Source organism: Vanessa atalanta, chromosome 28, assembly GCF_905147765.1.
Source record: "Vanessa atalanta chromosome 28, ilVanAtal1.2, whole genome shotgun sequence".
Taxonomy (NCBI): domain Eukaryota; kingdom Metazoa; phylum Arthropoda; class Insecta; order Lepidoptera; family Nymphalidae; genus Vanessa; species Vanessa atalanta.
This window is the reverse complement of record NC_061898.1, coordinates 1,453,070-1,476,571: the sequence shown is the minus strand read 5'-3', so window position 1 is coordinate 1,476,571 and position 23,502 is coordinate 1,453,070. Positions and strand designations below refer to the sequence as shown.

Genomic DNA, 23,502 nt, shown 5'->3' with positions numbered 1-23,502 from the left:
ATGGCTCGATATATATATATAGTGCATTTATATATAATTAAAGGCACGGATATCGGATACCAAGTTCCTAATTCTGAAACATTCGGTCAGAAATTCAATGACTTCTATCGGATTTCAACCGAAGACTCTAGACCTGACATATCACGCGCCTTAAATATCACGCATAGTTTTATCATAAAAAATAATAAAGAAATAGTACAATTTTATGAAGGAGTCATTATTTTATTTCATTACTCTCAAACGTACGTAAATACATACAAAATTTTTATATACTTAATATGTAACGGAAGCAACATCGTACCGACCGAGTGTCCATCACTCCTCGATACTTCTTACCGTTTACCAGCTGATGCCTCGCAGCTAACTTCAGACCGGCAAACTTAGATTGCGCGGTATGTTGCCATTTAAGTTTCTCCGTTGGTAATCTAATCGTGAGTTGTATTGCTAAGAGGAAAACGTTTAATATAAGTTGTCTACGAGAATGACCTTGTTTAATTATAGTTTTGGAATAAATACTTTTTAAAGACATTTGGTTTTTTATTTACGGATGCTTCGAACACGTGTGCGGTTGCAGGTAGGTCGTAAGATTTCATGATTGTGAGTAGCTATAGTCCGTTCAGTTATTTTACCTCTGGCTATTAAGTTGGCTAACTTGTGCAATGTGTTGCTATATATAGTTTCTAAAAATCCTTTGTATAAATATTTATTTGGTGGTAGTGGCAGAATGATTGAAGCTGTCCTTCATATAAAATACCTATTTACTTCTAGCTGAGCCAATTGGAGAATATTTCTAACCCGTATACCAGTGGTAGTCATATACCTACCTAATATGGTGCAACCGATGGTAGTAGCTAGAGGAGACAGGGCCGTAGATGGACGTAGGCGTGGCATGGCGTGTTATACATATAATTATATATTGTAATTTCAGTAGTTCGGGATGGCAAAATAAAATTATATTGTACCATGATGTTTCAATCTCTCTCTATATTTTTACAATGCCCCAATCATCCAATTGTTTTCCTTATGACAGCTCAATCACTTTTAAAATAAGAAATAGTGTTACTTGCCAGTATTAAATGTTATAAAATAATACCAACTAAAGTTGTACAAATTATTGATCAATTAATTACAATAATAATTGTAATAATATGTAATAATAATAATGTGACATTATTAATGATATTATTAATTATGATATCCTATGACGTAGCACCGTATTGGAGGCTAGGGCTAGTCTCGTAACAAATTATATATGTACCAATGCTCCTGTACCTTGTGTAGTCATAAAAATATTACTATGTTATATATATTTTTTATTATCCATCGTATATATTTTTTTCACTCAGTTATATTTTATTTCCTCGTTGCTATAGCGACCCCGTCTTTTCTTTCCTGTTATTGGTTGCCATGGGCGACAATCCCTTTTGCATAATTGTTAATGAGTAACGTTCGAAAAGACGTCGGCTATTCAATTCTAAGGCTTGGCTTGGCTTGGCTTGGCTTGGCTTCGCCTGGCTTGGCTTGGCTTGGCTTGGTTTAGCATATAGCGCTACATGTAACTATATAATTGTTTTTTTTTGTAATAAATAAAAACAAGGACGGACAAACGAATAATCAAAAGTGCTATCAGACTCAGTATCCGAGCCATCGTTTACTTGTGTGATAATTTTTTTTCAATATCGTCGTCTACGTTTTAAGTCAATATCGATCTTAAACTCTGCTAAAAGTTTCGTTAAAGTTGGAATCTATTTCCTGACTGCGTACATTTCGTGTATTTTATTTCTAACTCTAAACAGATCAAAATCGTCTATCTGTATTACTTTTTATTAAATGTGTTTTTTGTCTCGGCGTAGAGATTTTTCGATACGTAAAAGCAGCAATTTCACCTTCTTTAGTAATGGTGCTGATGCTTTTCTCAGACAAACCTGAAATTTAAAAAGCCTTAATTAATAAAATTAAACCATTTAATTTACACTTACACATAATGGTACCGTTCACCATTAAATTAACGATTTCACTTGTACGAACTTAGAAATTACTTTTACTAGATTTAGCGTTTGCCGTGGATGGAAGGTGAATAATACCATGAACCATATTGGTACAAATCTATTTATTTGTAAAAATTGTAATCATAATCATTAATCTTAAATTATAAAATTTCACTAAAGTAGATAATTATTTTTCAACATACGGGAAGTTTTTAATAGCAGGTAACATTATTTTATATACCTGCCATGGCAGCTACCCGCTTCAAACGACACACACGACCTTTACTAGTTTTTCCTTTTCTCAAAATTCACACACAGCTAGCACGATCTTTCTCCCACTACTCTGAATTCTTTTTGTCATGAATAAATTAATTAATCACCGAATTTATCATATAATTTGAGGAGCTCTGAACAATAAGACAGTCAGTAATGCCAACCTAACGCGCAGCCTCTTTGATAGATGTCAGAGGTAAAATAACTGTGAACGGACTGTAGACGCGATAGCGTTACAGACAAACTGACATATTAATAATATTAATAACATGACAAGGAAGCTAAGATTTGACTGCGATCCGATAATAAATCCTTCTCAATAAATCAATGAAATGTATGTCCATGGAAAACCTTCAGGGTTTCGATGGCACACTTGGAATTAGGGCTTTGTGCCAGCTCGTCTAGATAGGTACTTTCCACTCATCATATATTTTACTGCACAAATAGCAATCCTTAAAATTGTTCATTTGCTTTGATGGGTGAGTTAGGGCGAGGACCCATGTCTACGGTGCGGCGCGGCGCCGTGTCGCGCCACGGCGTCGTGTAACCGGCCTTAAGTATAGTTTCAAATAAACGATGCGGTAATTTTCGTATATTCGTAGGAATCTGATTGGTTGCACAAACTTATGGCTATTTTATACCCTTCTTTGATGTATATGTTAATTATTTCTTAAAAATATATGTCACATTCGAAAATATACATAGCAGTCAAAGCGAGAACAAAGGTGTGAAAGAAATTGTTGGTTCTTCGGGGCCCTCTCAGGACGGGGGCCCTGGGCACGTGCCCCATGTACCCAATGGTAAAGAATGAAGCCATTTCAGTGAGCCAGTGTAATTACAGACGACGTAACGTCTTAGTTCGCTCTTGGCGGTTTAGATTGCCGTTCCACCAGACGTAAATAAATAAATAACGTGGTTCTCCATAAAATATATCGTGGCGCTCAAATGTGTACCCGAATATAAATGTACTACATCATCTGACTCTTAAAATTAGTTGGCACGACAATCCAGCACGAACAGAAAGTCAGTCTAGTGTTTATATATAAGGCCGCCGAATCCTGGGTTTATACCCCAGGCCGATAGAAGTTTAGAGGTTTTCTGACGACGGAACTTCAGTAGCAGCTGGTTTTGAGTACATTCCCATGGATCGTAAAGCACGTGACGCCGCTAGTCCTTGCGCCTAGATCATTGTCATATCGGATTTACCGGATGAGGTTGAGGATATTGAGAGTGCATCTGTGTTTGCTTACTTGTGCACTATAATATTTTATAATGCATATTGAGTTCTTGGTCAATGACAATATGATTTAGACTTAGCAAAAAGTTCTACGTTTAACTAATACGATATACACACATACACATCAGCCCGCATACGTCCACTGCTGGACATAGGCCTCCCCAAATGCACGCCACTGTGGTCTTTCTTCGGCAACTCGCATCCAGCTCCTGCCAGCCGTCTTGCGCAAATCGTCACTCCACCGTGCCTGAGGACGTCCTACACTATGTTTGCCGAGACGCGGTCTCCACTCTAGAACACGTTTTCCCCAACGGTTATCGGTTCTACGACAAATATGGCCAGCCCACTGCCACTTCAGCTTACTAATCCGGTGGGCTATGTCGATGACCTTGGTTCTCTGACGGATCACCTCATTTCTGATGCGATCCCTCAGAGATACTCCAAGCATAGCCCTTTCCATAGCACGCTGAGCGACTTTAACCCGGTGGACCAGCTTTGTCGTGAGTGTCCACGTTTCGGCTCCGTATGTCATGACGGGTAGGACGCACTGGTTGAAGACTTTCGTCTTAAGGCACTGTGGGATCGACGATGTGAAGATTCGTCGTAACTTCCCAAATGCTGCCCAACCTAGCTGAATTCTTCTATTCAACTCATCCTCAAAGTTGTTTCTACCTAATCGCAATGTCTGCCCGAGGTAGACATATTTTTGAACAACTTCGAGGACGGTGCCGTGTATCGCAATCGGTTCCGGTAGAACATGTTCATTGAACATGACCTTGGTTTTATCCAAGTTCATCCGTAGGCCGATGCGCATAGAAGAATCAGCCAGCTCATTCAGCATCTGTTGTAGGTCCTGCAGCGTTTCTGCCATGATTACGATGTCGTCTGCGAATCTCAAGTGAGAGATGTACTCGCCATTGATGTTGATGCCACGCCCTTTCCAGTTCAGCGTCTTGAACATGTCCTCCATTGCATTAGTGAACAATTTGGGGGAAATAACGTCCCCTTGTCTCACTCCTCGATGCAATGGTATGGGATTCGTTTGCCGACTCTGTACTTGGACGGACATGGTGGCGGCCTTGTAGAGACATCTCATCACTTGGATGTATCGCCAATCAACTTGGCAACGCTGCAGGGACTCCAGAACAGCCCAGATTTCAACCGAGTCAAAGGCCTTCTCATAGTCCACGAATGCAAGACACAGGGGCCGATTATACTCATGGGACTTCTGTATAATCTGCCGCACTGTATGGATGTGGTCTATGGTGCCGTATCCGCTCCGAAATCCGGCCTGTTCCGGGGGTTGGAATTCGTCGAATCTTCGTGCAAGACGGTTCGTGATCACTCTTGAAAACAGCTTATAGATGTGGCTCATTAGGGATATGGGTCGATAGTTCTTCAGCAGGGTCTTGTCTCCCTTTTTGAAGAACAGGACGACCACACTCCTACTCCACGCCTCCGGAGTTCTCCCTTCGAAGAGGACAGAGTTATACAGCTTCTGGAGCTCCCTCAGTACGGGTTTACCTCCTGCTTTCAATAATTCTGTTGTAACGCCGTCCTCTCCAGGGGCTTTTCCATTTTTAAGCTGTTTAAGAGCAATCTCGATTTCGCCAATACTGACTTCAGGCAGGTCTTCGGTGAAATGGCGTGTTAATGTAGCTCTAGGATCCTCATTTTCGGGATCAGGTCGAGATGCATGCGATGCGTATAACCGGCCGTAGAAGTCCTCTACTTCCGAAAGAACTGCCGGCTGGGAAGAAACGACTTCTCCACTTGCTGTGGTCAACTTCGTCAGGTGGCTTCTTCCAAGAGATTGTACGAACACCTTAGACCCCCGATTCTGCTCGATGGCTCTTTCAATCGTAAGAGTATTGGAGCACCGGAGGTCGTGTCGTACGCGCTTGCTAATCTCTTGGTTTAGTTGCCGTTTCTCGGACGAAGTGACCGGTGGGTTTTCACGTCGTTTCTTCATTAGCCCTAAAGTCTCTTCCGAAAGTTTGGACTTTCTGCCCTTACGCTGCATGCTACAAAATCTCGTGCCTTCTTCCCTGAGAATTCTCACTACATTTTTGAGGTTCTGGTTTACGTCTGTTGTGGTTTTCACGGCAGCGAATCGGTTCTCCAGGTTTGACTGGAACGTTTCAGATCCCGTAATGGTTTGGAGCAGGGATGGTCGGAGTGTAGACTTCATCAGACGGACACGCTCGGCCTTAAAATTGATATTCAGAGAGCCTCGGACAAGTCGGTGATCACTACCGGTATTGAACCTGTTGATCACTGAGACGTCTCTGAATATGTGCCTTTTGTCCGTCATGATGAAATCGATCTCATTTTTGGTCATAGTGTCGGGGCTTTGCCACGTCCACTTCCTTTGGGGCTGCTTCTTGAAAAAGGAGTTCATCAAGAAGAGCCCCTCTCGTTCGAGGAAGTTGACAAGCATTTGCCCCCTATGATTTCTGCTTCCAAATCCATAGGGTCCTACTACCGATTCGCTACAATTCTGTACTCCCACTTTAGCGTTGAAGTCCCCCATGACAACGTTGTAGTGGGTTTTCGTGGTGGAGTGGAGGGCCCTCGATATATCATCGAACATTTCCTCCACTTCATCGTCCGAGTGTGTCGAAGTCGGTGCGTACGCTTGCACCACCTTGAGGCTGTACCTATCGGTGAGCTTTACAATTAGGTACGCTACCCTGTTCGACACACTGGAGATTTCCACAACGTTGTCAACTAGGGACTTATTAACCAGAAACCCAACGCCTCCTTGGGATTGTTGGTCTCCCTCTCGGAAGTACATTAGGTGGCCTGATTCGAGGGTTACGGTGTCCTCTCCCTCTCTACGGACTTCACATAGCCCTAATATGTGCCACCTAATTTTCCCAAGTTCCACCTCGAGTTGCGCTAGATGCGAGTCAAGCCGTAGCGTGCGTCCGTTGTACGTCGCCAGGGTCAGTCGGTTGTGGTGGCCTCCCGTAGCCCGGTGATTCTTAGCACCCCCCATCCCGCCGTTACCACCGTCGCCACCATGACGAGGAATAGCGGGACCGCCGGGAACTGGGGGCCGTGGCTTACCTGTTTTCACCATTTAGGGGTATTGCCCATAATCGCCACGCTGGGCAGGCGGGTTGGCGATCGCAGGACGCAACCTCTCGCACCGGTGACGCTACTGCCCGTTACCGGCCTGTGGTATTTGGCTACGCCTATTTTTGATGGTTATACCGCCATCAGTCGGTCGCCAGAGCCTCGTTTGCTGATCGGCAGGATGCACCACGGGCAGGTGAGGTTGGCTTGGAGCGCCAAGGTGTAGTTTGCGCCCCCTTACATCCCAATCATTAAAACATAATATAATTAGAATTCTATGAGATCACACATCGCGGTATTTCCCCTTTCGTATCGACATTTAGACATGAAATAAATATGATTAATGTATCTACGGATATATCTTTTTTTTTTTAAGTATTCTGCCTAAGGCACACTAGCAACCACCTGATAAGTGATCTCCATCGACAATAGCAATGTTGGAAATATTAACCATTCCTTACATGGTCAAAGCGCCACCAACCTTGGGGACTTATTGGGATGTTATGTCCTTGTTCCTGTAGTTACACTGGCTCACTTAAACTGGCAAAGCTCACGCACTCTTTGTAACCAGAAAATAGCAATAAGTATTACTTATACCCAGACAGTTTGCAGAGAACCCTACCAAGTATACACCTACATTAGCAGCCTGTAAATTTCCCACTCCAGGACTAAGGCCTCCTCTCCCTTTGAAAAAGTTTGGAACATATTCCACCACGCTGCTCCAATGCGGGTTGGTGGAATACACATGTGGCAGAATTTCGTTGAAATTAGACACATGCAGGTTTCCTTACGATGTTTTCCTTCACCGCCGAGCACGAGATGAATTATAAACACAAATTAAGCACATGAAAATTCAGTGGTGCCTGCCTGGGTTTGAACCCGAAATCATCGGTTAAGATGGACGCGTTCTAACCACTGGGCAATCACTGCACCTAGTTTGACCTATAGTATTTTTCGCTATTTCTGTCATGTTCTACACTTAGCTTTATAAAGTATAGCACTTCTTAAGTATCAAATTATAGGAAGGCTCAGAAATGCCATATCACTTGGCGGTCCACTTTAACTCAACTGTACATTATTCCTGAGTTTTAGACGACTGTCCAAAATAGTAGACGAGTGTAATATTAGAGGGTTCAATTATGTACGTAAGTTTAATTCTCCCACGATAACCTTCGAATTGGGTGTATGGTAACGTTGGAATCCTGACATAATACACAGACTATTTTTTTATTTTGTTCTTTTTCATTTATTTAACTCGAAATGTTTTTAAGGACAAATCTTCCAAGCTTAATGAAATCTTCCTCTTATTTTACGATGTTGACAATTTTTTATGTTAAGCATGTGTTGATTCTACACCTAAGATCGTCGCCAGGAGAAGAAACTCTTCAGTCAACAACAGATATGAAATTTTGGGTACTATAAAGGTCTTATAATAAATATTTGTTATTCAATTATTAAACTTAGACACACTAGATATTAGCTCAGTAATTCTTATGACGTCTAAAGGCGGTAACATTCCCAGAAAATTTTAATTACTCCTTTGAATATTAACATAACGAATTAGTGGTAGTTTAACATTTAATTCAATAATATCACATAATGATTCGAAAGTGCTTCTATGAACCTACTTAGCATTAGCAGCCTGTAAATTTTCCCACTGCTGGGCTAAAGGCCTCCTCTCCCTTTGAGGAGAAGGTTTGGAGCATATTCCACCACGCTGCTCCAATGCGGGTTGGCGGAATACACATGTGGCAGAATTTCGTTGAAATTAGACACATGCAGGTTTCCTCCCGATGTTTTCCTTCACCGCCGAGCACGAGATGAATTATAAACACAAATTAAGCACATGAAAATTCAGTGGTGTCTGCCTGGGTTTGAACCCGAAATCATCGGTTAAGATGCACGCGTTCTAACCACTGGGCCATCTCGGCTCTCGAGCCTACTTGAATGAAGAATATTTTGATTTTGCCAATGACAATGGCCAAAAGAGGATATATGGATACTATCATCTTAATTTTACAACGTCATATGTGCGTTTATTTTTTCGCTGGAAAAACGCCTTAAGTGTTACCCACACGTGATGTTTATGTGGGAATCGCCGGTGCCCAGGACGCCTAGTACATCGGAATACCCAATAAACCAGCAGTACCCTCTCCGTCTCTTCGGCAGGCGCCACGGGATCGCTTAAGCATGCTAACCATGACAGTGAGCCACTGACATGACCCCAACCGACCTTGGGATTGATTGAGATCTGGTTTTTCCGCCGCGATCATGTGGTTACACGCGTAAGTGCTGAATATTATTGATTGATGAGCTTGACAAAATTTTCCTTAGTCATATATCTATTAATAAAAAAAAAATATATACGTATTGACCCATGACGTGACAGTACTAATCGCTAAACAAATCAATCAATAACTTAAACAAATAAATGAGTTTTTTTTTTTAAATTCTAATTAAATAAAACGAAGTTTCGAAGGAAATTTTAGTGTACCAGATTATTAAATAAATAAGTATAATAAGATGTAGAAAAAGTTCATTAGTTTTCTATGTTGTCTTGGGTCTCTGTGTTTGTGGTACCGTCGTTACTTCTGATTTTCCATAACACAAGTGCTTTGGCTACTTACATTGGGATCAGAGTAATGTATGTGATGTTGTCCAATATTTATTTATTTAGACGTCATAACAATTCCTTAGGTATAGTTTAGACCATTGATGTGACGTGAAGCGTGAATTTTATATTATTTTGTAGAATAATTAATATTTATACACACTGACACTTGATGTGTATTATTAGTAATCTAACCGAATCAATTATTAATAATAGTATTATGATAAAAGTAATTAAGAACAATAACGAGATCCTTGATGTAACTTAAATAGTCTTTGTAATAAAGCATCGACTTGTTATTGTAACATCAACTTAACCTGTTTGGAGGTCATTATAAAAATGTTGCCAGTATTGTAAATTTGCAATGTTCTGTGGTAAATTTTAAATTTATAATTTATTAGATATGGCTAATGATGCTATGTTCTTGTTGTGTTTTACAAAAGGAAAAAAACGCTTTGAACGTCGATTATCAAAATTTTGGAAGTAGAATTATAGTGGAAATAAGTAGTTAAGTGTAATAGTGTTGTAATAAATATAATAAATAATAAAAAAAGCCTTTTTATTCCATGCGAAATATACAGTTATAAAGTTTTTTTCTTTTTTAAGTTATATAAAAATATTTTTTTGTATAATTAAGTAAAAAAATATGAAAATGTTTAAATATATGAAAAATAAATTTGATTTCATAGGTAAGGTGTTTCTTCTTGGAAATTTTTGTGTTTGCATGGACCCCTCTGAGGTAAAGGCCTCCAAGGCTTTCCATTTGTGTCTATTATTTGTATCCTGCGATCTTTTTATGTCATCCTCCCATCTCGTGTAAGGTCTCCCCACTCTCCGTTTGCCTGTTGGGCCCTTCCATGTAGTGACATTTGTTGTCCATCTCTCGTCAACATAATGGGCTGCATGACCAGTATTAGTATTATAAATAAAGATATATAAATCATAAACTCATAGTAGTGCACAATATAGCTGAGTTATTAGCAAATCGAATAAAATCCTTAAATCTAAGGTTTGTTCATCTTTATTCCCACCCCTAGGATTAGGCTATATGTAACAATGACGTCATTTTTTTTTGAGAATATTTTTACTTTAATATTTTTTTCTGTTATCTATCCGTGTAAAAACAAAACAAAGTGTGTGCAATTCCAGCGTTTTATTGTATCTTTGTTGTGACACACACCATTCCATTCAAAACGATTCTAAATTTAAATTAAATAAAGCCATCGAGTATTCATACAATCCTTGCAATACAACATATTTCGTCATTGTCCGGCGTAAACGGGAAAATCCTCACTCCGACGCTAGCAACACTATCTATACCGGAGTATTTTCCTTGACGATATCATTACAAACGAAATTATTACACGACGAATACGTGTACATAAATCTAGTCAATAACAATGATCGGTGTATTTTGTTGATTGTTGTGTTGTGTTTTAATTCACGACAATGTTGTCGTGTGCGTTATTTATAATTTTTACTGGTATGTATTGTTTTATTATTTCGATTTTGTTTTTTCGTCGTAATTTTTTTTTATGTTATTTACGAAAACATTTATTTTAATGCTTGACTTTTTAAGTGTAGTAATATTTGCTATTTTGTTATGTATATATATTATTTACGTACATATAGTTTTGTCAACTTTGTAAAAATGTTTTCGCAATGAAGTTCTTAAAAGTTCACGATCTTATTTTACCACTGCCAATGCCGGGCTGGCTAGGATGAGGTCGGGTGGGGCCAACCACCCTTGGTTCCTCTAAAATAATTGATGAACAGAAATATTAGTTTCAGAGATGGATATTTTTCGTTTTTTCTCATTGAGTTTCTCGCTACGTATGCATGAAATAATTTAACATGTAAGTCAAGTGGTAGCTGTCGGGTTCGACGGGTACGACACTGACTGGTTTCTAACCGGACTTAAACCATGAAGTTTTCATATAATTAATTCTTGCTTCCAATATTGTGCTCGGCGATATAGAAAAACATTTTAAAGAAACCTTTTTGGAGGTTTCTTCTATGTGTATTAAGATCCGTCTTAATTTAACTTAACCCGGGCGTAACGCGTTGTGTCCTCCTCGTTGATGACGGTCAAGCCTTAGACCATAGGTTAGGCGCTTAGACGGTCTCTTAAATATGAACCACATTATCGGAGATAACGCCCTACATATAAACAAAGCTCTTTGTAATGTTACATCAATTTAACTTTCTTCTTTCTAGCAATAATTGTATACATTTGCTATGTTTGTATCATATAATAAAATATTGAATTTCCATTTTGAGTTTTGACTTAGCTTATGTCCAGCTGTGGACTGTGATTGGCTGATCCTCGGTGTCAATCTTTTTCTTTCCATTGTATGGGGTCAAAAAGGATAGGTATATAAGTATTAACTGTTGTCAATATACCTCTTATTTAAGCTTTGACGTAGTGTTTGACTACGCGAACGCGCTTCGGTTCTTTACTTGCGTGGTCACGTTTGCGTTTCGTTTAACGTATGACACATATCAATACACATTAGAAGCTAAAATCCCCCCACTGCGTCTGCCTGTTTGAATGGGATAAACTCAAAAACTACTGAACCAATTCTAATAGGGTCATTTCAAATGGACGAAGTATCTTATGGGGAAGGTTTAGCCGTATCATTTAATAGATTTTGACTGATGAAAAATTCAATTTGGAGCATCGCGCCGTACGCTGCGTAATCCAATAGAGTTATTCCGTTCTGAGCGTTTTAGGTAGATCCTTATTCTACCTGTTTAAAGTTTGGTCGCGTAGTGATGCCCGTGATACTGTTGTTACTGGTTTGTCAATCGTGATTTAGTTAGCTCATAGAAAGTACATCCGTGTATAAACATACATTGTGCTCGGTATGACCTCTTGTTACGTGCGGGACTAGCTTTACTGGTCGTAGTGGGAGTAGTTTAGGTCATAATAACAAACGATTTTATAATCTTACTAAATACACACACGAATATCTTGTAATGATTCGGTCTTAGCTCTGGATTTAAGGTACGTTTTAGCTGAGCCATTAATTGCGTATATATCTCCATCAAAATTTTTATGTGGTTAGCGCGCTTTGTGGGTGATATCGACTCGAATTTCGTGACGGCTGACGGCATGACGCTTTGTTATACCGTCTCTAAGCCCTTGTTGGGCATATGCGTGTGTTGGGCATTGGCATATGCATTGGGCATGCGTTGGCCATATATTGCTATGCATATTTAATATTACAGAGGAGTAAAATTTGATTGTATGTAAAGGAGAACCTTCGTAACTAATAAGACAAATCTAAAACTGACTGGTACAAAGTTATATTATTCCTGAGTTATATCGGGTTTAAATTGTATTGATATCAACCGTACTGTCGGACGATTTTTTTCTAACGAGTCAGGAATACCTCTTGCAACAGAATATTTCTAGAACGTATTATTAAAAACATTAAAAAAGTATTACGTAACAAATTAGTTTCGAATTAATTGAACGATTAAATAATGTCTGGCGATTAAGATGTCTGCCATCAATAAGACATTAGCCGGAAAAACGACAAATTTCAATAACGAGGTAGACACTTAAACACAACATTCTCTAATTTCGGGTATATTTAAAAGCAAATTTTTACATTAATTCTAACGTGAATGCTTAGATTATTGTGTACTAATATATCTATTCTCAATATTATAAAGTAGCTTGAAAATAGCAACGACTGTTTTACGGTAAAACCACTGAAACGAATTGGATTTGAAGAGAACTTGAACTTCAAAGTGTAAGACTCAAATATAATTAAATATTATATTAAATATGTAATCTGTATATAACAGACGAGTATCAGACACTTTTTTTGACGCCGAGTGCGCCCAGGTACGCCGGGTTTACCCACTAAAAAACCAGCGGTACCCTCTCCGTCTTTCGGCGGGCGTCACGGGATCGCTTGCGCATGCTACCGTGACGCCCTGACGGTCGGCCCGCCTATGCGGGCCTCCAATACCTATGGGGGGTTCTCGGGGTACTGAGACCCCCCCTAGTCCCTGCGACGCCTATTGAGGCGGGGGGAGAAGGTGCGCGTAGCGCTTCTTCCTCATCCCCGGTCGTCTTCGGCGGAGCGGGTCTGCAGCGGCATCCTCTTCCCGCTCCCGCTCCGCGGCTTCCTTCTGCGACATCACGTTTTCGCAGAAGGAGCGCATCTCCGACCAACACGTCTCGCTACCGAGCATTTCGTTGACGATGCTCGGCAGCGAGAGGTCTCCGCCCATAGTCGCCTCAAGGGTGTGCCTCTGGGGCCCCCACGCAGCACACTCACTCAGGGTGTGGTTCGCCGTATCGACTGGCGCACCACACTCGTGGCAGGAGGGTGACACCTCCCGCCGCGCTATCCCGTGCAGGTACTTGCCGATCTTGCATCCGTGCCCGGTAAGTACCTGCGTCATTCTGAAGGTGAGTCCCTTCTTCCTTTCGACCCAGCGACTTAAGTGGGGGCGGATGGCCTCCACTGTCGCCAGGCCCGCCGTGGGTGAAATGTATATGATTTGATGACTTATTTATGTTAGGATAAATTCGAAATTAGAACTATTTCTGGTTTGTTAGTAAATTGTTTTAAGTAATTTAAATTCTTATCTTTTTTTAATCTGTTTATTTTCCCAAGGTTGGTGGCGCATTGGTGATGCCAATGCGCCATTGTCTAAGGGCGGTGGTGACCACCATTTGCACGTCCGCCTACCGATACAACAAAAAAAAAAAACAAATCTTTGTACTGAACTAAAACAGGGCACAGATTATTTCGCCAATGTCACGTGCGATATTATATTTTTAATCTGCCAACATGAGCAATTGAACATTGACAGATACTCATAATGGCGGGAAAATGGATTGTCGGATATATATTTTTAACTGCGTATCGACTAAAACATTATTTATAATTCTCATAAAATTATATAAGTAAACCTAATAAACGTAATTTTATTTCTGAGTTAAGACTAAGTTTTCGCAAAGGCAACAGAAACGCCTGCCGACTAATTCTTAAACTCAAAAAGAGATAAAGAGTCGCACTAAAGAACGAAATCAAACGATCTAACTTTATTATCTCTGTGTGCGTGACAGCTAGGCTTAACACCCGCCAATGGTCATTCTACTTTACTAGTGTGAGTGTGCTTAATGGCCAATCGGTATCGACTATTTTGGTCAACGCGGTCTCAACTTCAAGTATAATATAAAAAAATGATATAGTTTTTTTTTTACAAAATACCGCTTCTACGCTTAAATACGTATTTTCCAAAATTTCCTTCTTTAATGCTTACATCATAAAATGTCTATGGACAGAGGGCATACCTCTTTGTTTCAAAATTCAACGACGAGACAAATTTATTGTTCGAGTTCCTCGTAAAATCACACTACATTAGAGTTATTTCGAAGCAAGGGATTTCCGATATCGTTTACTTAGAATTTATTATTAACGCTATTGAATTTACGCGGATAAAATAGATTTCCTTCCTATTAAAATAAACCGGAATTCAAGTCAGTGTTGCCATGAAAAACATCACAGATAAATTAAATTGATTATATAGATGATCGAAATTGTTGTAAAAAATTCGTTTCACTTCGTTACTTTTACGTAATATAAAACGTGGCGCCAGTTGATTTAAAATCCCTTTTATATTTTAATGATATCAACTAATAATATCATTGACTTATATTCTGATACTAGAGACTCGTCCCGGCTTCGCACGGGTGCAATGCTGATACTAAATATACTACAGAATGTCTTTATATATAACGTTCACAGCTTTGTTGTCGTACTATATTATGCATGTATTATACATATAAACCTTCCCCTTGAATCACTCTATATATTAAAAAAACCGCAGCAAAAAGATCTAAGCCTACATAGGGACAGACAGACAGCGGGTAGCAACTTTGTGTTATACTAAGTATACCCTGTACAAGATAGATTGATCTATTTGACAGATGTAAATTTTTCTGATCGACATAACTTTGCAATAACGAACATATTATTTTCTTAATTTAATGATTTTTAAAATTGTAATAATATTTTAAAAAATACTATATATATGTATTTTTTAAATATTTTATACACACAAAAGTTCGTTAAGATTCAAGCGCTATCCGAAAATTTTAAGAATTTTTCTATTAAATATTATTGCGTCAAAGTAAAATTTAAATAGAAACACTGAAAATATTATAATAGACGCTTGTACAATGTTACAAAGGTCGGACGGTAGGGACGCGAATAACAGGCAGTAACTGCTACAAATATCGATTTCAAAAATCCTTATTAAGTTATTGTTACGAACGGGGGTCCTTTTGGTTGGGGTCTCTTTAGCTGGTATAACTCTTTTTAGAAAAATAAGTTTAATAAAATTGTATTCTAATTTAAATTACGCATTCCATCGTTCCATCGACTGTTATATATGTTATATATAGTATGTCAAAACGATCAAGCTCACTTGTACAGGGTATAGGTTAGGTTAGATATATATATTTGTCGTCTGCGGCTTCGTTCGCGTTTTTGGTGTTGTAATTAATATCCGTCGTTGGAGTTCAAGCTTTCTTCGTACCAAATTTTATCAATATCCGGTTCAGTGTTTTAACCGTGAAAGAGCAACAGACAGACAGAGCTACTTTCGAATTTATAATATCAGTATATATACGATAGACAAAAAAACTTGTTCAAATACTAGCAAGAGGTGGTAGCTTAAATTCGCTAGAGCTACAAAGCTTCATCATGTCATCTAATCAAACTATTAAAACATGTGTGTTTGTGTAGCGATATATCGCTTGTATATATATAGAATTATCTCGTGACCAAGACGTCTTAAGCGCTGGGAAATTCATGGCGCTTACGCTTTTCTTTCAACATAATGTAACAATTTGTCGATCAATTGTTAAATGTTTTAAGCCTGTTACCCTATCTAACGTTGAACTTGCGTGAATACCATCATTTTTTCCACCGCCATGCAGCTAAACTTTGGTTCAATCGTTGAGTGACCAGGGGACAACTTACAGCCAATCGCAATGGCAGGATTTTTTTTTTATGGCATTTGTTGACGGACGAGCATATGGGCCACCTGATGATATGTGGTCACCACCGCCCATAGACAAAGGCGCTGTAAGAAATATTATCCATTCCTTACATCACCTATGCGCCTCCAACCTTGGGAACCAAAAAAGATGTTATGTCCCTTGTGCCTGTGATTACACTGGCTCACTCACCCTTCTAACCGGAACACAACAATACAGAGTACTGTTATTTGGCAGTAGAATATATGATGAGTGGGTGGTACCTACCCAGACGGGCTTGCACAAAGCGCTACCACCAAGTAAAAATAAACAAACAACGGTGACCTTGATTTGACGCGAGATCATTGGTCGGTATTGCAGATAATCTGTTGTATTCAGCGTCACCATTGGTCGAGATCATGGATAATCTGTTGAATTCAATGTCGATTCGTAGAAGTTAACGCATGGAATGTCGTAGTAGAATTACAATCCGTTCCTTATAGTAAATAAAAAAAGGCAAATTCAATAATTTGTTATTGTTAATTTTTTTTTTTTCTTAAAAATAATTTAACTCTACATTTATAGTTATAGCTTATCTGTGACTGTTTCCAATCTACTGACCTTTGTACACACATATGACATACGTACTTACAAGATAACCATTTTTCCTTAAATAAATATACTATAAAAAACATTTCGATTAAAACTAAAAAAAAGTATTATCCCCAGGGAATTAACTTACAATGTTCACTTTGATTCACTCAGAGTGAGTTGTGCTGAGATCGGAGTGAGATCGTACCGTTCGAATTTCCGACTTATTCGAGTGCCTTGTTACCTCTCTTTTTCTCCAGGCAATACAAGTTAATGAAGCTGCTTCTATTGTCTGGAGAACATGCCAAATGTTCGTCTCGAGACGGCAATAGAAGTGATAACTTAAACTAATCAAACTTAAAGTATTTAATATAGATATTGTTTAAAGTGAGAAAAGCTGAGGTTATTACTTAAGTTTCATCTATATTAATATGCTAATTTAAGGAAAGGATATTTATTAATAAAATTATTATTATTTTTTGCATTAACAACCTGTAAATTTCTCACTGCTGAGCGTATTTCATCACGCTGCACCAATGCTGGTCGGTGGGTACACATGTGGCAGAATTTCGTTGAAATTAGATACACGCAGGTGTCCTCACGATGTTTTCCTTCACCGCCGAGCAGGAGATGAATTATAAACACAAATTAAACACATGAAAATTCAGTGGTGCCTGCCTGGGTTTGAAACCGAAATCATCGGTTAAGATGCACGCGTTCTAACCACTGGGTCATATCGGCTTATAGACTATAAACCTATTGTATATAAACAAACAATTGATCTTCATATAGAACCACAGAATAGATAGACGTTATCCTGTTTGTTTAATATACACGCGGTCATTATTTGTGCAGAACCTATTTATAAAGCCGACATAAATATTGGACAAAATCACGTACATTACTCAGATTCCAATTTATGTAGCTAAAGCACTTGTGTTATTGAAAATCAGAAGTAACGACAATACAACACCCAGACCCAAAACCCACGCAAGCACCACTGAATTTCATGTGCTTAATTTGTGTTTATAATTCATTTCATGATCGGCGGTGAAGGAACACATCGTGTGGAAACATGCACGTGTCTAATTTCAACGAAATTCTGCCACATGTGTATTCCACCAAAGGGCATTGGAGCAGCGTGGTGGAATATACTTAAACCTTCTTCTCAAAGGGAGAGGCTTAGTCCAACAGTGGGACATTTACAGACTGCTAATGTAATGTAAAATAGTCTATTCCGAAGATTTAGATTTCCGTATGCCACGCGATTTTCTAATAACTAAGCTATATTTTGCACTGATAACAGTTCTTTATTAGTACAACTTTATTTACAATACAACGCCAATCTACTAAACTACTTATATCAACTTTAATTTCACTTCCAAATCCGATAATGGCGTCGTCGATGTTAAAAACGCCATCTTGTCGAACATCCGTAATGAACATCACTGATTATTCGAGCTTTCAACCAATGATATTGTCAATTCTACGTCAAATATTGTTTGATTTGAATCCTTGACTATATGTAAAACAGGTTTTATATGTTGGAAAAGAAGAAATTCGATCCACATTTGTTTTTTTTATAGCATTGGTTGGCGGACGAGCATATGGGCCACCTGATGGTAATTGGTCACCACCGCCCATAGACAAAGGCGCTGTAAGAAATATTAACAATTACATCACCTATGCGCCACCAACCTCGGGAACTAAGATGTTATGTCCCTTGTGCCTGTGATTACACTGGATCACTCACCCTTCTAACCGGAACACAACAATCAATACAGTGTACTGTTATTTGGTTGTAGAATATCTGATGAGTGGGTGGTACCTACCCAGACGGGCTTGCACAAGGCCCTACCACCAAGTAGGGTTTTTTTTAATACTTTTTTTTTCTTTCCAGTGTCACCGCCAGCCTTCTCATATGTTGTTCCGGAGGGAGCAAATCTATGCAAGTAAGTTGCATACTATAAGTATGCGAGGAGTTGATGACCTCCGTGGTCGAGTAGTGTGTACACAGGTTCTCATGGGTACGCCACTCCGAGGTCCCGTACGTACGATGTAGAAAAAGTTCATTAGTTTTCTATGTTGTCTTGGGTCTGGGTGTTTGTGGTACCGTCGTTACTTCTCTTTTTCCATAACACAAGTGCTTTAGCTACTTAAATTGGGATCAGAGTAATGTATTTGATGTTTTCCAATATTTATTTATCTTAAACTTAAGTTAAGTTTCACGAACGCTTTAATTATATGTAATGATAATGTCGCCCTGATTGATTTCTGCCACGGCGGCCCAATCTCAAGGGAGACCAGCCAACGCAGGAAATATTATATTGGACAACTTTATATCCAAATGTAAATAAACTCTCATAAACCGATGGAACGGCAAATCTAACAAGAGCGCCGGGATATACACTTCCAACTTCCAAACTCCAGGCTGTTCCTGATTTTTTTTCTATAAATAAACCCAATAACTTTACGTGCCCAGGGCCCCCACCTGAGAGGGCCCCGAAGAACCAACAATTTGTTTCAAACGTTTATGCTCACGTTAACCGCTATACATTATATTTTCAAAAATTGTCATACTTTTAAGAAATATTTATCAAAAGGCTAGTGACGATAGTCGATATTAAAAGTGGAAAGCTATAGACGTGCTCTTCATGATAGAAAGAGATATACTATAGCCATAACATTCCTACGAATTTACGAAATGTACCTCACAGTTTATTTGAAACTATACTTAAGGCCTGGCAATAAGAAAATTATTTGTACATGGTAGTAAATATCTACCAAAAGGGCCCCAAATTCATGGGTGCCCAATGGCCCCAGCATAGCTTGATACGGCTCTGAGCCTGACTTTAAGTTAACACCTCGGGATCTGCAGCCTTATCTATCCACTATACCAAAGAGGAAGTTAATTATACATTAAAATAATTATACTTACTTGGTAGGAGAACTGTGTCCTCTTCTACACTTCGATTTAAACTGAAGAATTTTATATAATTGCACTGAAATACCTGTTCTTTTAGCTTACATGAATTAATGTGCCCGGATGGGGACTGTGTTCCCTTGAAAAGCCTCTGCGATGGCAAGAGAGACTGCTTCGATGGATCGGATGAACTCTACTGTGACAATTTATTGTAAGTTAAATATATCTAAATATAAAAATAATAATTTATATTATTGAGTATTATTATTAAGGAACCCAGTGAAAGTCGTTTTTTTTTAATTCTAGTACATTTTTGCTGAAAAATATCAAATTAAAAATTTCATATTTAAATAGCGCGCGAAAACGCTATTTTGACAATATGGCGCTGCAATGGGGCCGGTGACGTCACTTGCCTGTATTGTAATCTGGGGCTCATATAATCCACATACAGTAGGCAAACGAGGTTACAAGCAAGTGACGCCATAAACCCGACCAATCAGGAGCGTTTTGTGTCACGTGGCAAACGTTTAAAAAAATGTATGTATACACGGTACATATACAAATATAACATTTTTTTCAATCTTTGTCTGAACGGCTGGTCCTCTGGTTGTTCCGGCTAATCTCTGGAACGGCTGGACCGATTCTGACGAGACTTTCACTGGGTGATGATGTAATAAGGAGTAACTTAGGCTTATATTTATTACATTATAATTTGCTTATTCGTCGAAATCTCAACCCGTCTACTTAGTTTAATCGTGTTCCGGATAAGTTTATCAGAACTACAGACACAAGGGACATAACATCTTAGTTCCCGAGGTTGGTGGCGCATTCGCGATGTAAGGAATGGTTAATATTCCTTACGACGTATGTCAGTATTTAGACGAATGTATGTATGTATGTAATGTATGTATGTGTAAATTACCCGTCCGCCTAGCTATGCCATAAAAAATCATACATTTTCACATTAACAGTCTGTAAATTTCCCACTGCTGGGCTAAGGGCTCCTCTCCCTTTGTGGGAAGGTTGAAATTAGACACATGCAGATTTCCTCACGATGTTTTCCTTCAGCGCCGAGCACGAGATGAATTATAAACAAAAATTAAGCACATGAAAATTCAGTGGTGACTGCCTGGGTTTGAATCCGAAATCATCGGCTAAAATGCACGCGTTCTAAGCACTGGGCCATCTCGGCTCTCCAAAAAAAAAATGAGGCCTTCAACATTAATACGTAATGAGTGTAATACGTTATAATCTGTTGATATCTTTTTCAGAAATCCTCAAACAAATGAAGATATAACCCTGAGTAGACCTAGGCGCCAAGCTTCGTCTTGTAAGTGAGTATGTTTTGTACATGGTTTTAAACAATACGGTTTTTTTAAATATATTAGAAGAGGAGACTTATTAATTGAATGTATTATTTAATATATCGTGACAGTAGTCGTTACTAAGTCGTTTCCTTCGCCTCGTAACCATACAACCTTCTTTGTTTACTGGTACTCACCCAAACGGATGTCTACGAGCAGATTGAACATTTATCATATTCATAAATATGGTATATACATTTATAATTCAAAAATAATTGAGTAGTAACATAGCTTGGGCATTTTTAGGGTTCCGTATCCAAGGGGTAAAATGGGACTAAGACTCTGTTCGTCCGTATGTCCAACTATCTGTCACCAGGCTGTGTCTCATGAACCGTGATAGTTAGACAGTTGGAACTTTCACAGAAAACGTATTTCTGATGCCGCTATAACAAAGAATACTAAAAAATATTATTTAAAGGGACTCTTAAAAGACGGCTGTTTTAAAGTTTAATTGCACTAAAACAAATCTACCCTCAAATTAGCGGCAATTATCATTGAATATCGAAAAGGATTACAAGCTCGTTGTCACAGTGTATAAATATCAGTACGTAGGATTTCATTGATTTTAAGCTGTGTTATTTCAAATGTGTATTTTTTTTTTATTTAAGTTTAATTTTTTTTATGATGTATTCTTTGATTCCTTCGATGTCGTGTGATTTTATATTTAAACACTATCGTTTGATATTTTCCTAAAACGTTTTTCGAAATTCGTTTTTTTCACAGTAAAAATCAGCATCGGTGCCGTGACGGTACGTGTATCGGTTTAGACGGTAAATGCGATGGTATCGTTGACTGTCCCGATGGTAGTGATGAAACGCACGCACTTTGCAGGAAAATGCAGTAAGTACCTTCTTAAATATAGAGAAAATAAAACTTAAATCTTTATATCATTCTTAAATTCTAATAAACATCGTTAAAATCGATTGGCAGTCTTGTTTAACGATAACTGCCTCTTAAGTTAAACTTAAGTTTTACTAAGATTCTAGGTTTGAACTCCGGGTCAGATTAGAATTACTAAAGAGAAATTCTCACTAAAGTTCAGTGTGTCAGTTGCCATCATTTACATTCCCGAGCTTTGGAAAACATTTGTTTATGCTGTTTGAAATCCCTCGTCTTCGAAATTGAGAAGATGGGAAGATCACCTGTACATAAACTTTAACATGCCCTGATTCAAACCTCTCCCCTTAAGAAGAAGGTTAGGAGTTAACTCCACCCCGCTGTTCCAATGCGGGTTTGTCGATACACATGTGGCCGATTTAAATTGAAATTAAATACCTGCAAATTTGCTCACAATGTTTTCCTTGACCACCGAGCACGAGATGAATTAAAAAAACACACGTGGAAATTCAGTGCTTGTTTGGACTTGAACCCGTAGCCTCATTGTTCGTGCTATCATCTCGGCTTAGTGCTAGGGTCCCTTCGAAAACTGACAGATCAGACTTCCTTATATACAGAACTCTTAGTTTTTAAGCAGACATTGTGTAATCATTTTTATAAATCGTTTTAGATGTCAAAGCAACTGGTTCCGTTGTACGTACGGCGCGTGCGTCGACGGTACAGCTCCTTGTAATGGGATAAAGGAATGTGCTGATGAATCGGACGAGCTTCTGCCAAGGTGCCGCAACGAAACTGACAAAATTCGGTAAGATTCTCTATTATAAGAAGCTAAAAAACTGCATCTTTGTACCTTAATAACACTGGCAACACCATTAAACGGAAACATAATACTTACTGCTTTTTAACGGTACAATAAGAACTTAACCAGACGGGTTTGCCCAAAGTCCTACCACAAATTGAGCCGAGATAGATCTGTTCTATTGTTGAAACCAGATGAATATATTTGTAGAACTTACAATGTTTTTTTTTTATATTTGTCGTTAAATAATTTTGTTATGCATTAAATATTAAGATCTTTGTTCTTGAATAATTTTAAATATAAACGCATATCCATAGTTCCCAGGGTCGGTTGCTAAATTTTTCTTACAGTGTAAAGTCTATGTTCGTTGGTGACCAGTCTAAACTGAAAATCTTTGGTGTTGTCCCCCCAGTGGTCAATTCAGATGTGCGAACGGTCAAATGATACAAGCGTCTGAGCACTGTGACGGTGTCGTGGATTGCTCGGACGGGTCAGACGAGACGGTGCGCGCGTGCGCGGATAAGGCGTGCGCGCCGTATCTTTTCCAGTGCGCGTACGGAGCCTGCGTGGACCAGGGATCGGATTGTAACGGGGTAAGACTAAAATTGAGAGACTTATATAATAATTTATTTTATTAATAAGAAATCTTTATAATCTTTGAAAAAAAAAATTTTTTTTTTTTGATGTTCATATATTTCTCATAATTAATTAAAAGTATAATTAATAATTTATATAAACTGTAAAATTTTCACTTTTGTTGGTAATTCAAAAAAAAAAATATACAGGCTA

At 38.6% G+C, this 23,502-nt stretch overlaps 1 protein-coding gene across 1 annotated transcript in view; it reads left to right on the top strand.

Moving 5' to 3' along the window:
* The first annotated feature begins 10,518 nt into the window (after positions 1-10,518).
* Positions 10,519-23,502, top strand: part of LOC125074593 (modular serine protease-like) — a 29,132-nt gene continuing 16,148 nt past the window's right edge. Inside the window, exons 1-7 of the mRNA XM_047685945.1 lie at positions 10,519-10,673; positions 18,691-18,742; positions 19,814-19,924; positions 20,985-21,047; positions 21,801-21,917; positions 22,585-22,719; positions 23,126-23,306. Coding sequence (XP_047541901.1) covers positions 10,640-10,673; positions 18,691-18,742; positions 19,814-19,924; positions 20,985-21,047; positions 21,801-21,917; positions 22,585-22,719; positions 23,126-23,306 — 693 coding nt within the window. The 5' untranslated portion in view covers positions 10,519-10,639. The remainder of the gene's footprint in view (positions 10,674-18,690; positions 18,743-19,813; positions 19,925-20,984; positions 21,048-21,800; positions 21,918-22,584; positions 22,720-23,125; positions 23,307-23,502) is intronic.